General features: G+C 40.5%; 2 protein-coding genes across 2 annotated transcripts in view; one reads left to right on the top strand and one right to left on the bottom strand.

Annotated features, from left to right (window-relative positions):
- IAPP (islet amyloid polypeptide) overlaps window positions 1-16,657 on the bottom strand; it is a gene marked incomplete at its 5' end in the record, with an annotated part of 432,665 nt that overhangs the window by 326,851 nt on the left and 89,157 nt on the right. The window lies entirely within an intron of this gene.
- The window catches only part of LOC311588534 (solute carrier organic anion transporter family member 1A5-like), a 41,788-nt gene that overhangs the window by 22,722 nt on the left and 2,409 nt on the right, over window positions 1-16,657 (top strand). Inside the window, exons 10-14 of the mRNA XM_084766275.1 lie at window positions 3,945-4,140; window positions 6,015-6,180; window positions 7,947-8,119; window positions 14,092-14,156; window positions 15,152-15,269. Coding sequence (XP_084622401.1) covers window positions 3,945-4,140; window positions 6,015-6,180; window positions 7,947-8,119; window positions 14,092-14,156; window positions 15,152-15,269 — 718 coding nt within the window. The remainder of the gene's footprint in view (window positions 1-3,944; window positions 4,141-6,014; window positions 6,181-7,946; window positions 8,120-14,091; window positions 14,157-15,151; window positions 15,270-16,657) is intronic.

Below are 16,657 nucleotides of genomic sequence, written 5' to 3' on the forward strand. Positions count from 1 at the left end.
TTAGATTTTCAAATTTTGTGGCACATATGCCTTCAAAGTAGGATCTTATGATTCTTTGTATTTCTTCAGTGTCTGTTGTTATGTCTCCCTTTTCATTTCTGATTTTGTTGATTTGGGAACTGTCTCTCTGCCTTTTAGGTAGTTTGGCTAATGGTCTGTCTAGCTTGTTGATTTTCTCAAAGAACCAGCTCTTGGTTTTATTGATTCTTTGGACTGTTTTCTTAGTTTCTAATTTGTTAATTTCACCCCTGAGTTTGATTTCTACTCCTTTTGGGTGTTTCTGCTTCTTTTTTTTCTAGGGCTTCCAGTTGTGTCGTTAAGGTGCTTATGTGTGATGCTTTCAATTTCTTTTAAAGGCACTTAGTGCTATGATTTTTCCTCTTAGCACTGCTTTCAATGTATCCCACAAATTTGGGTATGTTGTTCCTTCATTTTCATTGAATTTTAGAAACTCCTTGATTTCTTTCTTTATTTCTTCCCCGGCCCAGTTGTCATTTAGAAGAGAGTTGTTTAGTTTCCACATACATGTAGGCTTTTTGTTATTTCTGTTGTTGTTGAATTGCAGCCTAAGCCCATGATGATCTGATAGGATACAAGGTATTATTTCAATCCTCTTGTATCTGTTGAGGCTTTCTTTGTGAACTACAATGTGATCAATTTTGGAGAAGGTTCCATGGGGTGCAGAGAAGAAGGTATATTCTTTCTTGTTTGGGTGAAAGGTTCTATAGATATCTGTTAGATCTATTTGACCCATGGCATTGGTTAATGATGTTATTTCTCAGCTTAGTTTCTGTTTCAATGACTTGTCCTTCAGTGAGAGTGGGGTGTTGACGTCTCCCACTATTATCGTGTGGGGATTGATGTGTGGTTTAAGCCTTTTTAGCAGATCTTTTACAAATGTGGGTGCCCTTGTATTGGGAGCATAGATGTTCAGAATTGTGATGTCATCTTGGTTTTCTTTACCTTTGATGAGTATGAAGTGTCAGTCCTCATACCTTTTGATTAATTTTGGTTGAAAGTCTATTTTGTTCGATATTAAAATGGCTACGCCTGCTTGCTTCTTGTGACCATTTGCTTGGAATATTTTTTCCAACCTTTTATCCTGAGGTAATGCCTATCATTATTGGTGAGATGTGTTTCTTGAATGCAGAAGAATGTTGGATCCTGTTTATGCACCCATTCAGTTAGTCTGTGTCTTTTTATTGGAGAATTGAGACCATTGATGTTGAGAGATATTAATGACCAGTTACTGTTAAGAGTCTTAATTTTGATGTTGGTTCCAGTCGAGCATTTGTGTAGTTGTGTTTTTGCCATGGTATAGTTATCTATTTCCTGAGTAGTTTTGGTTGTAGCTTGACCCTTTGGGATGGAGTTTTCCTTCTAGTACCTTCTGTAAAGCTGGATTTGTGGATAGGTACTGTTTGAATTGGTTTCGTCATGGAATATTTTGTTTTCTCCATCAATGGTTATTGATAGTTTTGCTGGGTAAAGTAGTCTGGCCTGGCATCTGTGGTCTCTTAGGGTTTGCAGGATCTCTGTCCAGGCCCTTCTGGCTTTGATGGTCTCTGCTAAGAAGTCGTGTGTAATTCTGATAGGTTTGCCATTGAATGTTACTTGGCCCTTTTCCCTTGCAGCTTTTAATATTTTTCTTTGTTCTGTATGTTTTGTGTTTTGATTATTATATGATGGGCAGTTTTTCTTTTCTGGTCAACTCTATTTGGTGTTCTGTATGCCTCTTGTATGTTTATAGGCATCTCTTTCTTTAGATTGGGGAAATTTTCTTCTATGATTTTGTTGAGAATAGTTTCTGGGCCTTGGAGTCTGATATCTTCTCTTTCTTCAATGCCTATTATCCCCAGATTTCTTCTTTTCATGGTGTCCTTAATTTCTTGGATGTTTTGTGTCAGGAGTTTTCCAGATTTGGCATTTTCTTTAATTGTTGCTTCAAGATCTGTGATTGTATCTTCTAGACCTGAGATTCGTCCTTCCATCTCTTGGATTCTGTTAGAAAAGCTCAGTACTGTGTCATTCGCCTTCTTCTCTGAGGTCTCACATTCTCGTTTTTCTTCTGTCTGTGTGTTTATCATTGAATCCATTTTCATCTTCATATCTTGAACAGATTTTTTGATTTCTTTCATCTGATTTTTTGTATATTCCTGTGTTTCTTCCATTGTTGCTTTATAGGTCTTCAGATCTTGAACTGTTTTATTTCTTTCATCTGGTTGTTTACATTTTCCTGAAAAATTTCCAGTTCCACTCTATGTGCTTCTTTTATGTCTCGCACCTGCTTGGCTGTGTCTTCCTGCATCTGATTTCGAATTTTATTTCTTTCCTCCATTATCATCCTCATTACCAAGGATTTGAGGTCATTTTCTTGTGTTTCCATTGTGTTTGAGTTCTCTGGGTTGTTTTCTTTGGGATAGCTGGAAACTGGAGATGCCATGTTGTTTTGGGGTTTTTTGCGTATGCTTTTACGCTGTCCTTTAGACATCTTGCCATCTCTGTTTTTGTTGGGTAACTTCCAGAGTTGGGTGGAGGGAGTCTGATGATAGATTCACTTGTTTTCTCACGATTTCCGTAGGCTGGAAGCCCTGATACTTCACTGGTGTGGATGTCATGAGGTTAGCCCTGTCGTTTTAGGCTCTCGCAGCCAATGATCCTCAGCTCCCCTTTGCTGTGGGTCCTGCAATCGTTCTGGGTCTCTGAATGAGCGTTGGATCAGGCCAAGGTATCCACAGCCTTTTGGGTCCCCTGCCAAGTCCAGCCAGGGATTCTGGGCCGAACCACGTGTCGAGCTCAGCTAGATTCTCAGGGCCTGAACCGTCTGCCACAGCAGGAGAACTGTGGCTGCACTGAGCTGGCGCCTCCTGTGGAACTGAGCTCTCTGCCCAGCCTGTGTCACTGCAGGAGAACTGCTGCTGCGCCGACCTGGTGCCTAGGGTGGAAGTGAGTGCTCCACCCAGCCTGCGTCACAGCAGGAGAACTGCGACTGCGCTGAGCAAACACCTAGGGTGGAACTGAGCGCTCTCCCCAGCTTGCGTCACAGCAGGAAAATTGCGGCTGCGCTGAGCTGGTGCCTAGGGTGGCTCAGCCTGTGTCACAGCAGGGGAGCTGTGGTTGCACTGAGATAGTACCTCGAGCAGAATTGCTGGCTGAGCTGAGCCAGTGTCTCCAAGGCACAGCTCACTGAGCAAACCCATGACTCTGGGGCTGAACTGTCTGCCGAGTCCAGTTTGGGTCGCAAGGCACCACGCGACCCAAATCTTGTCCAGACTCCCCTCTCCCGCAGCAACTCCCACCGAACACCACACCAATCACCTCCACTGGAAGGCTTTGAGCTGCAAACAGCCACTGCTGTTGGTGCCGCTGGTGACACTGCTGTCTCTGCTGCTGCTGCTCTGATCCGAGAAAATCCGCACTCCTCTCATGTGCAGGTGCAAGCAGGTCCTCCACACCCTGGTCCCTCCAAACCGTGGAGCACTTCTGCTGCCATGGTGTGGGGATCTTGTTGTTCCTGGCTCAGAAATCTGTGCAATTCCCTGAATTGTTCACTGGAGCTTCCAAATATGGTCCACACTGCTCGCTGCCATCTTGGATCTCTCCTCATTAGTGACTTTCAAAATCACCAGGAGCTGAGTCAAATTCTCAGTAAACAGAATGGAAAGAAATATATGAAATATTTAATATTGTGTGTGTGTGTGAGTGAAGTGTATGTGATGCTCATAAAATCTTTATAATTTGTTTCAAATGATTAAATAAATGATGTCTGTTTAAACTGACTTTTTGCGGCCCTTGGAAACCTGTTTTTATGTAGCATGTAACTCAATAGGGTTCAGATCGCTGTATATTCGAACTGAATAGCTTCTTCAGTAGATGTATTAGACAAATTTATCACATTTATTTTTCTGATGTCTTCATAAATATTATTTTATTTGCATTTTTAGGTCTTTATTCCTTACCGCCAATATGCATTGGAAATTTAATCAGTGGCTTTACTATGAAGAAGTTCAAGATCACTGTCAAGAAAGCGGCTTACATAGCGTTCTGCCTGTCCTTGGCTGAGTACCTTCTAACTCTCTGCCAGTTTCTGATAACCTGTGATAATTTCCCTGTCGCTGGCCTAACTGCCTCTCATGATGGGTATGTTGTTTCCTAATGAAAACCATAATATTTTCACCACCATTAGTCCAAGAGTTATGTGTGATCAGGTCATTTTATTACAACCTAATGGCAATGATCCATGGTTCCATCTACCCTTCCCCCCACCCATCTGTCCTATCACAGCCCATTCAAGTGATGTGTTTATTAAACAGGTGCGGGAACTACCAGGGAGTAAGTGTATGATTCCACATGCATATGCGTGGTTGCCATGGTGATACCCTAGTCTGCTTTAAAGTATAATAAAGGAAGATAACAGAGCTTTTGTCGTAGATTATCTATGTATTTTATACTCCCGTCAACATATACCTTTAAAAGTTGGCTATACAGGCCTTTATAAGTTTCAAAATGGGGTCAAATTTGGTATAATTGAATATAATAGTTGGTAAGCCAGTTTATTTGTGTCACTGGTATAGTTATACCTCATGTACTCTGTGATCTTAGATTTTGCACTTTTAAGTGTTGTCTGGTCAAATTATGTATTAACTTAGTTTAGGGAAGAGCTATGTAAGCAACCCATCTGTTAAAATGAAATAAAACATGCATGTGGAGGTTCCTTTCAAAGGGCTGTGGTGAGGACTCAGTGGTAAAGTGTTTGCTGCGCAGGCTGGAGCTCCTGAGATGAGGTGCACAGATCCTGTGTAAAGCTTGGCATGGTAGGGCATCTGCAATCCCAGTGCTCCTACTGTGAGCTGAGCTGCACAGGGAGGAAATTCTGACTGTTCATGGGCCTGCCAGTCTGGTGTTTGCAGCAGCAAACAATGGGATTCTGCCTTCAGCAAGGTAAAAGGTGCACTCTGACGAGCACATGCCTACTGTTGTGCACATGTGCCTACACACACACACACACACACACACACACACACACACATGAAAGAGATAGAGATACAGAGACAGAGAAATTGAGAGTGACATAGAAATTAAGTGTAAACATTTCTTTCAAAATTCTTAGTAATTGAATAACTTCAAATATAAAATCATAAATAACCATACACACATCTATATGGATGTGTGTGTGTGAGTGTGTGTGTGTGTGTGTGTGTGTGTGTGTGTGTGTGTGTGTGTTATCTGATTCGACTCTCTTTTTAGACAGGAATTTTTGCATTCTCTTTGTAGATGTAGAAATTGAAACTCAGGTGAAGTTTGTGATATCACAGTAACTGGCTTCAACACTCCAAAGTAGAATTGTACACGCTGAGTGCATCCAATCATGCTGACTGCACACTGTGTTTGAGGGACAACACTGAATTCATTTGCCAGACTCAAACTTTTCCTCTTTCAATCCCATTGTAAATTCTGGGTGCTTTCTTTACCTCAGAAGAGCATGGCTGTTTAGTCAAACCCATCTGTTTTGTAGGCTAAATGCAACATTTATCTATAAATGGAAACTATATCCCTCTCAGTATTTCCCATTAGACAGGTCAGTGAGAGACTAGCCACCTTCAATTTAGCTCTAACAGCACAGAACTGTCCTATAGGGTTGGCTCTTAGTGTCTACTTTTGAAGTAACTGAAAAAAGCATCCATGACACCAGTAGAGCAGATAACGTGGGAGCCAAAGCCAGTTTAGAGAACTCACATTGATATTTGGATGGTCTGTCTGTGTTCTGGGGGAGAGTCTGTCTCTGTCTCTGTCTCTGTCTCTGTCTCTGTCTTTGTCTCTCTCCTCTCTCCCTCATGTGTGTGTGTGTGTGTGTGTGTGTGTGTGTGTGTGTGTGTGTGTTTGTCTGTTTCTGTCTCTCCCCTCCCGTTTCCGGGTTGTGTGCATGTGAACATATGCATGCTGAGATGAAGAGAAGAAAATAAAGTGCTTGGGTGCATTTTCAGCATCTGTAACATTATTTTAAATCCTTTCAGAGTCCAGCAGCCTCCATATGTGGAGAATAAGGTCCTTGCTGACTGCAACACCAGGTGTAGCTGCTTAACAAAAACATGGGATCCAGTGTGTGGTGACAATGGCATAGCGTACATGTCAGCCTGCCTTGCGGGCTGTGAGAAGTTTGTTGGAACAGGAATCAACATGGTGAGCATCCTTTCAGTGTTTGGGCTGATGTTTGTGTACTGCATTAACATGTGCTAAGACCTAAGCCTACATCTACTAAGAAGCAAAAATATTCATGCCTAAAATATATTTATACTTTTTGTAAACAACTCAATTTACTTTGTATGTGCACACTTGATCTTAAAATTCCTAGATGTTACATAAAACCTTGACAGAGTCTGAGCCTTATTTTGTAATTTCAAAGCATATGAGATCATTATTCAAATAATCTGAGTTTAAAAAAAATATCTGAAAAAGATGGAGAGATAGCTCAGCTGTAGAGGCCAATTGCTGCTTTTCCAGAGGACATGTGTAGTTAGTTCCCAGCACCCACATGGGGCAGCTCACAACGCCCGCTCCAGGTTGTCTGACACACTCTTTTGCCTCCATTAGGCACCAACACACACCTGTTTGTGCATACACATAAATCAACATTAAAGTTAAAATTGTAATTACTCTGGCAACCCCAACTGTTGACTCCCAGCTTCCATGCACTTTGTAATTCCGAGACAGAATCTCCCTGGCCTGGAATTTGCTGCTTCTGTTAGGCCATCTGGCACATGAGCCCCAGGAAGAAACCTGCCCCCACCTTCAGAGCACCAGTGTTGCAAGCACATCCTCTATGCGTGCGCTTCTCACAAGTGTGCTGGGGATGAGCACTCGGGTCCTCATGCTTTTGCAGGACTTTACTGACTGTTCCATTTCCATCTCCACTGTCTTATTATGACAGTTCAGTAAGATAAAGAGTCAAGTGGTTTTGCTTGCCTTAAACATGTTAATATACTTGGAGGTGCTTGATAATCAAGATGAAATATAAATTATGATTCCTAATCAGACCTGGGAAACAGAACAACTAAAAAATATTGACTTTATATTTTACATAAACTCTTTTATTGGAGACATGACTTTGTTTATTTGTGAGTGCCTAACTATTCCAACAACATTCTGAAATGTATTTTACTTTAGTACATAGGCTTGGGTAAAGAACAAAAGAAAGAATTCTATATTTACTTTGGGGAAAAAATGTCAGGGGGAGGTGGTATAGCCTTTAGTCACAGCACTCAGGATGTAGAGGCAGGAGGATATCTAAGTTTGAAGTCAGCTTGGTTCACAGAGTGAGTTACATGACAGAGAAACCCTGTCTCAAAAGAATCAGGAAATATGTGTTCAGGCTAGAACGTTGTCTCAGTGGGTAAAGGCATTTGCTGCTAAGCCTCACCAGCAGAGTGATCTGCTGGGACCCATGTTGAATAAGGTGAGAAGTGACACCCATAACCTGCTCCCTGACTTCTACTCGTATGCCATGGCTAACACATGTCCATAGATGGACACACACATGCAGACGTACACACACAAATAAACACAGACCTACAGAAATCCCAACCAAACAAGCAAGTAAATATAAAAAATTAAGTTTGCATTCAAGATAATTGAATTTTTGTAAATTTAGTCATTGTATTTTTAAAAATCTACCTGTTTATATTTTTGATAGCATTCTGAGATAGATAGATAGATAGATAGATAGATAGATAGATAGATAGATAGAAAGGGAGCCTCCATTTTGACTATTGTTTTATTAAATGGTGTCTGTGCTCAAGTTTGGTCCTCATTCAAACTAGGTAAGCGCTCTTTTTCTGAGTTATGTCATTGGCAGCAACACTGCATTTTGATTCAACTGGCTTTGTAGAAAATGCTGAAGGTTTAAGGCTGGTATTTTTTCCCTTAAATAGGACGTTATTTTTTGACAGGTGTTTCAAAACTGCAGCTGCATTCACTCATCAGGAAACTCATCTGCTGTCCTCGGGCTGTGTAACAAGGGTCCTGACTGTGCTAAGATGCTGCAGTACTTTTTAATCCTGTCAGTACCTATCAGTTTCATCTACGCTCTAGCAGCCATACCTGGGTACATGGTTCTCCTGAGGTAATAAGTAACCTTCATTTAGCTTTTTCTTTTTCCTTCTTCATAGTGTGCATATGCAAGTGTGTATGTGGGAGTGTGTGTGTGTGTGTGTGTGTGTGTGTGTGTGGCCTTTTTTTGTGCCACTAAGAGCACAAGAAGGTCAGAAGACAATGTTAGGGATTCGGTTCTTTCCTTCATCTTGTTTTGAGGCAGGGTCTCTCTTGCTATTTCTGCTGCTCTGGTGCTGTGCTACCTGGACCTTACAGCCCCCAACCATTCTGTTCTTCCCTCATATTTCACTGTGGGAAAGTTGGGATTTCAAATGCATGCTGCTGAGATGGAGTTCTTTATTTTTATATTTTGTTTAGGCTTCTGGGTTCTTGAGGTTGAATTCAGATCACCAAGCCTTAGTGGCCAGAGCCTGTACTTACTGAGCCACCCTACTGATGTCATTTAGATTTTTGGTCATTTCCCAAGAAAGGCCCTTGGAATTGGCTCCTAGAAGAACAATGATCTAAGACACCTCTATCAAGATTCTTATACTAAGCATTGCTGAATTTAACAATAATCTAAAGTTTGATGGAATTTTCCTTCCCATCCTTTCCTATTTCTGACCCTTATATCTTAAGCCTAAATGAACAGACACCATGTTTTGACAGGTGAAGAGTATTTGTGTAGAACTCACTTCCTGTGGCTCAGCCAACTGACTGGCAGAGTGTGAAACCTTGTGTAAAAGTGACTGGGGTCCCTTGACGTCCTGACCTCAAAGAGTCTTTGTAAAGAAACACGTGTGCAATGGCAGATGCTCTCTAACCAGGAAGTACATTAGTGCACTAGCATAGACTCTGGACAAGGAGAGTTATGAGGGCAGTGACAGATGCTCTCTAACCAGGAAGTGCATTAGTGCACTAACATAGACTCTGGACAAGGAGGGTTATGAGGGCAGTGACAGATGCTCTCTAACCAGGAAGTGCATTAGTGCACTAGCATAGACTCTGGACAAGGAGGGTTATGAGGGCAGTGACAGATGCTCAGCTCTTACACATAAAATGAGGATGTGGCAGAGCCAAGTTTGAAAGTTTATATTCTTTTTAAAAAGTTTTTTATATTTTATTAATTTATTATATGACATCTCAGTTGTTATCCCATCCCTTGTATCCTCCCATTCCTCCCTCTCTCTCCCATTTCCCCTGACTCCCCTCCCCTATGACTGTGACTGAGGAGGACTTCCTCCCCCTGTATATGATCATAGGGTATCAAGTCTCTTCTTGGTAACCTGCTGTCCTTCCTCTGAGTGCCACCAGGTCTCCCCATCCAGGGGACATGGTCAAATATGGGGCACCAGAGTTCACGTGAGAGTCAGTCCCCACTCTCCACTCAACTTTGGAGAATATTCTGTCTATTGGGTAGATCTAGGTAGGAGTTTGAAGTTTATTGCACATATTGTCCTTGGCTGGTGCCATAGTTTGAACAGGATGCCTGGGCCCAGATCCGCACATCATAATGTTCTTCTTGTAGGTTTCTAGGACCCTCTGGATCCTTCTATTTCCCCATTCTCCCATGCTTCTCTCACTTATATTCTTAGCAGGTTTTCTTTGCAGTCTAGAAAATTTCACACCCACTAACAATGGGAAAACAGTTCTACTTGCCTTTTATTGGTTCATTGTAATTCAGCAGCGAAGCTGAGTTCACCATGATGTGTGATTAATTTATGAGTAAAACACGTTGCCTTATAGACTGGACCATGCTTCTCTTCTTCTTTTCCCTGTGCTTGTTTGATTCCTTAGCCATGTTCCCTGTGCATCTGGTCTCTTCCTTTTCCAAATCACTTTCTCTTTTCTGTCTCTTCTCTCACCACATTCCTCTTCTCCTCTTTGTCTTCTCTTGTCTCACCTTCTTTATTTTCTCTCCCCTCTCCTCCCCTACCTTTGTCTCCCCTCCCCTCCCCTCTCCATGTACCCTTCCCTCCCCTCTCTTCTTCCTTTAGCTGCTTCTACTCATCATACACACTCAGTGGAATAGGCTAAACATATGTCCTTCTGTATTCATTTTCTTTTGTAAGATGATATATTTTTTAATTAGTATTTATATATATATATACATTTATATTATACATATATAAAATAAACAACATAGAGCAAGAAGAACCATGAAACAATCAGGAATTATATAAATGTTACATTCTTAGTGTTTTGGCTATTTGTGTTTGGCAACCTTGAAGAAAACATCTTTCCTATCTTGGTGAGTCTAAAATTCTGAACGTAAATCAGTATCTATAATATGTTATCTGTACCAACTTAAAATATCTATCTTGACATAAAAACGTCTAACCTCCTAAACAACTTAGCTTAATTGTAAAACTTATCTATTTGGTCTTCAACACCATCAGAGATTTGAGAAGGAATACAATTAATTACCTGAGTAAACAGGAAGTGCAGGTAGGCTGCTTTCCAAGTGAAACACACACACACACACACACACACACACACACACACACACACACACAAAACGACAGAGACAGTTTACTGGCTAAACAGCCACCCAAACCTCTCTATAATGTTGGAGCATCATCTTCAGCCTTCTGGCCCAATATAGCTGACAGACATATTTGTGAAGCAGAAACTTGTTGAGGACTTGCTTACCCTGTCGTGACCGCCTACTCTACCTGCATCCAAGCTTTCCTATTTTTAGGCAGAATTCTGTCAGTGGTTGAAATGAGAACACTTTACCCAGTGGCTTGTTTGCCACATTTTAATCCATCTCCATAAGAAGGTTCTTTGATATTCATCATCTTTGAGGTAGGCTGGGTGTTGCGAGGAGTTAACCTGTCTTATCGTCAAAGACTCCTTAAAACAATGAAAACATCTTTAAATGCCATATACTCTAGGACCCTGAGGTTTTTGAAGACCTTATCTGTCTATAGAATCATACCTATCTGCTACACCTAGGATGTATAGTCTTGTGATATAAATAGACTAGTAATTGACGTGACAATGATTTGATCAATTGACAGTTAACTTGTCTAACTTACTTATCCTAAACAACCAGAAAAAGCACTTTCAAGGTATTGGAAATAAACCTTATATTCTACTTGAGTGATATGGGTACATCATCTCATATTAGAGCAGAAATACATACAATGTATGTGAAGTATAATTTTAAATTTGACTTCTATACCAATGTATTTAAATGTATTAAATTTGAATTCTATACCAAAATTAAACTTATTTTGCATCAATATACAAATTTTTATACTAATGAGTTAAAAATAACCTTGTGAGCACAGTTAAGTACTTAAGTTGAGGAGCCGACTCAATAATTTACTTTTTGTCCTATCATTCCTATGTATTTCTAAATTTCCCCTTCTTTCTTTTCAGCCCATATCTCCAAATCTAAGATAGATAAAGGAAAAGAGAGACATCCCTGAGTCCAACCTCATTTTCTCTCTGGATAAGACTGATAGTAACTTATAGCCAACTCCCAATGAAAATAAACATCGATAGATGAAGAAAGCAACCAAAAACCTACCCAACCCCCCCTTAAGGAAAATGCAGAACTGTTCTCTTAGGGTTTCTTCTAGCTGATTTAAGATGAATAATACCTTTGTAGGGGCCTAAATAAAATTGGGGAAAATGGTTAAACAAGCTAGGAATAGCATTTGTGGTCCAGTTTCCAAATGTTGAGAAATTCCAGGCTTAATAAAAGTTCTGTGTGGGACAGTCTGAAGTGCTGGACCAATTGGGAATGGAAGCTTTCTTCAAAGCTGTCTTGAGAGATGTCCTGTCCTGAAGGAGAACAGCAACTCAAGCACTTGGGGCTGGAACATGAAGGATGTAGGATGTCAGTGTCCGACATGCTAAGAGGAATGAATCCTGTCAGGACTGATCCAGCTTCAAAGTCCAGCTATTTTGTTCTGAAAACATACAATTTATCACACACATTATACAGTCCTAAAATTATAAGTGCATGAAGTGTGCAGGGTGAACATAACAATTAAGGCTAGTTCTCTGATTTTGCACAAGCAGAAGAAAGACATCTGTAAATCTTCATTCATGCCATATGAAGAATGGCATCTAATCCTAAATCACAGGGATTCTGTAACCCATAAGAAGCATTGTCTATGAATAGACATTCATGTCTCAGCCAGTCTCGGGGCTATTCCCAGGTAGTGGGGTTAGGAATATAGGTCACCTGCTTGTTCTGCAGTTTTAATGTTTCACATCTTGGTTATACTCCCCTCCCCCTACTTCCTCTCTCTCTCCCTACCCTAGCCCTTAGAAAGGGGGGCCCTCCTTTCCTAATATCTGATTTTAGCTCTTCAAGTCTCATCTGTACTACCTGCATCCTCTTCCTTTGTGGCCTGGCCAGGCCACACAGCCAGGAGGAAGTGATCCACATTGGGGATCAGAAGTAGTCCCTATTCCCCACATTGTGGGACTCATGAGGAGACTGTGCTGCCTATGTACTGAGAAGAGTGTCTAGGTCCTCTCCATGCACGGTCATTGGTCAGTGTGGAGATATGGTATATGCCTTCTTTCAATTTACTGGATCATGGACAGATAAAGGCACCAAATATGGCTAGTTCTTAATACTTATTCTTTTATATGAGGGGCATTTGGCTGAGAAATTTGTCACCCTTCATGTGCCAGGCACGACTACTCCTGATGCCTCAGTTCCAAAGCCGCATGCTCGGTTGGTAAGGATGACTTTTCCTCATAGAGGAGAATGGTCATAGGTGAAGGGCAGATGAGCAGCTGAACTCTCCTGTTAGAGCCTCCCAACACGCTCTGGAGAGATGCTCTCATGTTTGCTGTGCACCTGCTCCCACTTCCATCCCGCACTCACTTGCTCGTTATCTTTCTGAAGTTGACTCCTCAGCTGGGTCTAAGAAAATGTGGCTGGATTAGGTTTTAATGTACGATTGTTTAAAATATTCTCTGTGTATTAACATGTGAATAAATGCATATGTGTGTGTGTGTGTGTGTGTGTGTGTGTGTGTGTGTGTGTGTGTGTTGAACTCAGTTTGTCAAACCTGGTGGCCAGGAACTTTACCTACTGAGCCATGTTATAGGCCCTAATGTATCATTTATTGATGTAATTAGGATAATTATTTTCCTCAAAGTTTTATTGTTCTTTTTTGCTGAATTTGATTATTGCAATGTAAATGATAGAAAATATAATACTATTGCTTGCATGCTATCATTACTCTTCTAGTCAGTTGTGTTTTCTTAAAGTCTCTTTATGAATTACTTTCAAAAGAAAGTACAAAAGTTATACATAATCTGACTTTCTTACCCAGATGTATTTGGTGGGCAAAAGCACATTTTAAAAGGGCCTCCACATTCCTAGTTTATAAGAATATTTTTCAGTTTTTATTCTTACAGATTTATAAGCCTCCCCCTTGAATAATTATCAAAACCATCTCAAGTCTATTTCTGTATGCAGTATACGAAGGATGAATGTGTAAAGTTGCTAAATCCATATAACAAAGCAAAATTTTCAATGTCATAGCATGCAAAATGGGTGCTTTCTGGTTACGTGTGGGATTGCATTTACCAAAACTTGAATGTTTATATGACATGTATTACATTTATAAACATGAGAAAATGCCTGGCAAACAACTAAGAGAAGGAAAGGTTTGTTTGGCTTGTAGTTTCAAAATCGTGGGTCCTTTATGGTGTGTTTGGCATGGTGGTTGTCATTGTCACCAGGAACCTCTTTATCTATGTTAGCAAATAATGTCTAACTGGTAAAGAGCTCAGCCTTATTTTAGATGTGGAGGTCAGAGGTCAGCTTTCAGGCATCCACACGCTCTTTCTCTGTGTGGGCTTCACAGAGACATAGCTGTACCATTCTCACTTTGAGATGAAAAGCTTAAGCATTATAATCATGAATTACCACTGTCATTGGAGGGCACTGGAGCAGATATTGATATATGATGAACTTTTATGCCTATGTGTGTGTTATGTATATATTTATATATGTATTTTTAGATGTATGAAGTCTGAAGAGAAGGCACTTGGGATTGGATTACATGCCTTTTGCACAAGAACATTGGGTATGAAGAATTTCCCAACATATCAGACCAATATTAAATGCTTAGTAAACCAATAATTTTTTTTCTGAATAAGAAGGAAACTATCTTTTCAACCCAAAACACAACTCTTGCCTTAAAGGGAATAAGGGCTTATCTGGAATCAAACATGAGTGACCATGACATGGGCACACACATGGGCACAACAAAATATCATGTTACAACATGAGGGCAGTTTTGTGAGGTTTATAGTTAGAGAACAAAGGAATTCACGAACAAGGTACTTCTCAAATATACCCGTGGGAACATGAGGTAAGATAGTTACAGCAAAACAGAGAAATCTCTGCTGTAGGATCAGATGCTGTAGCACCTGATGGCATTCTTAGTTTTTGGGTGAATGGAGGTTCATGACCTCCTAAGTCAAGACATCACCAAAGTTTCATGTGATAGTCACACAGAAAAGTGGTCAGACACAGGGATGGGGCAACGAATGATCAATAAGAGAGGTAAAGATAATTTATATCTGCATCTGCAATATCCCAACTGTCAACATCCAGGAAGTTCCAGTGACCTTGTAGCATCTTTAACATAGGTGTTACCTGACCTGCCCACTTTACCCTAAACTTCAGGTTACACACCTTTGTGTTTGTAGTTAGTTTGGGAGTGAAGTAACTGTAGAGAGGAAAACTGCTTCTCCTTGTCTTTAAAGATTTCACCAGAACTTAATTACACCTTTAATCTTTTAATAGATTCGACAATAAAATAAGAAAGAAATGGTTTTGTTAGTTGGATGTACAGAAAACCAATAGAAGACCTTTCAGAAAATGCATGAGGTTCACGATTATGAACTCAATGAATAAATTATCCTTATCTTATATATAGCTTTCCATTTGTTGTAATCTAGAAAGTTTACATTAAATTATAATTCATAAAGTAAGTTTCTGACAATGGGAATGGGTCTTTTGTTGTTATTGTTGATTAGTTTGGGGTGTAATTAATTTTTTTTCTCTTCATTGCAGCTGGAATCCCAGGACCTATTTACCTTGGTGCTTTGATAGACAGAACGTGTTTACATTGGGGAACTCTGAAATGTGGTAATACAGGAGCTTGCAGGATGTATGATATAAATCGCTTTAGGTAAAGATAGTTTTTAAGACCTACTTTTGGAGCTTAAAATGGCCTCATTAATATATAACATTTTCTTGAGTGGTAAAATTACATACGGCATCATTTTCAGAATGCACATGGATGGCATGACTACCTTATTTATATATTTTAATATTTCCCTTATATTTCTAAAGTGCTTGATACATATAAGACTGTGTGGGTTTCCTTAAAACCTTTTAAACTACTTTAGATTTGTCTGCATCTAGACCTTGGTGTAGCAGGGCCAGTGGTATCTTGAGCAGAGCTAGTATGGAAGAGCCAGGGGATAAACAAGACAGCAAGATTCAGGACCTGGGACAGCTGTGTTGTAGGTGTGAACAAAACCTCTCAGAACATACTAAACCATATCCATGGACCGAGAGGGGGGACTCTTCTCTTCTGCAGGGTTTAGGATTACAGAGTTGCAGCACATTTAGGCAGCATGGATTGTGGCATTCTAAGTCCTGAAAAGCTCACAGCTCTCTCATGTTTGCAGCCCAAATTGATGAGAACCCCAAATATGTGTAGTACCATGCAGTTTAACAAAGTGTTTCAGGTGCAGTAGCCAGAGGACTATCTGGAGACTTTGTTCATCTAATTATGACCAATAGTCTCATCGCTGTGAACCCAAAAATTCCTGATTGCATTTAGGGATTAGCTGCCACTGCAACACAATGTGTCTCCATAGAGTGATTGTGGTACAAGCTGATAGTGTCACAAGTGAGAGGAGGTGGCCACATATGGAAATAACTGAAGCCATCACCATCAAGAACCAGGAGACTAAGGAGCCTAGTATTTGAGATCTGGTTGCATCTAGTGATGGGTGATCGCATGCTGCTGCTTGGACTAAAAATAGCTGCTACCATGGTTTCCATAACCCTCGGTGCTTATCAGGCACATGCCACTAACAGTATAGTGAAAGACCTGTGGGTTCACTGATGTCCCACCCTCAAGATCATGCCATGTTGACCTTGAGACAGATTCCAGCTGGCACCTTGCTTGCCCTCTAGAGCAATAGGAAAAGGAAGACTACACACTGCATTGTGGCAAAGACTCTTCCTTGCTCTGAAAGCCTCTTTTCCCCAAAGGGAAAATTTCCCTCTCTAGGTATGAGCTAATCCTACTCTTCTTCTGAGTGAGCATTATACTGAAAAATTTGGGAGAAAAAGAGTGGCTATTGCCCTGTCCCAAATTTTTATTACTGGGCCTGGCTAAGATTATATACCCAGCCTGGGATACCCATGGTAACAGAGTAAAATGACTCACCTACTTTTGCTTGCACATTAGTTAGTGTGTGTCAAAGCTCTGGTTGTCTTGATATCCTCAGGAAGGTGGGGTATATTCATGAATTTTGAGCATGTTAACCCTTCTTACATAAA

The sequence above is a fragment of the Acomys minous genome (genome assembly GCF_964271855.1).
Source record: "Acomys minous genome assembly, chromosome: 17".
NCBI classification, from domain to species: Eukaryota; Metazoa; Chordata; class Mammalia; order Rodentia; family Muridae; genus Acomys; species Acomys minous.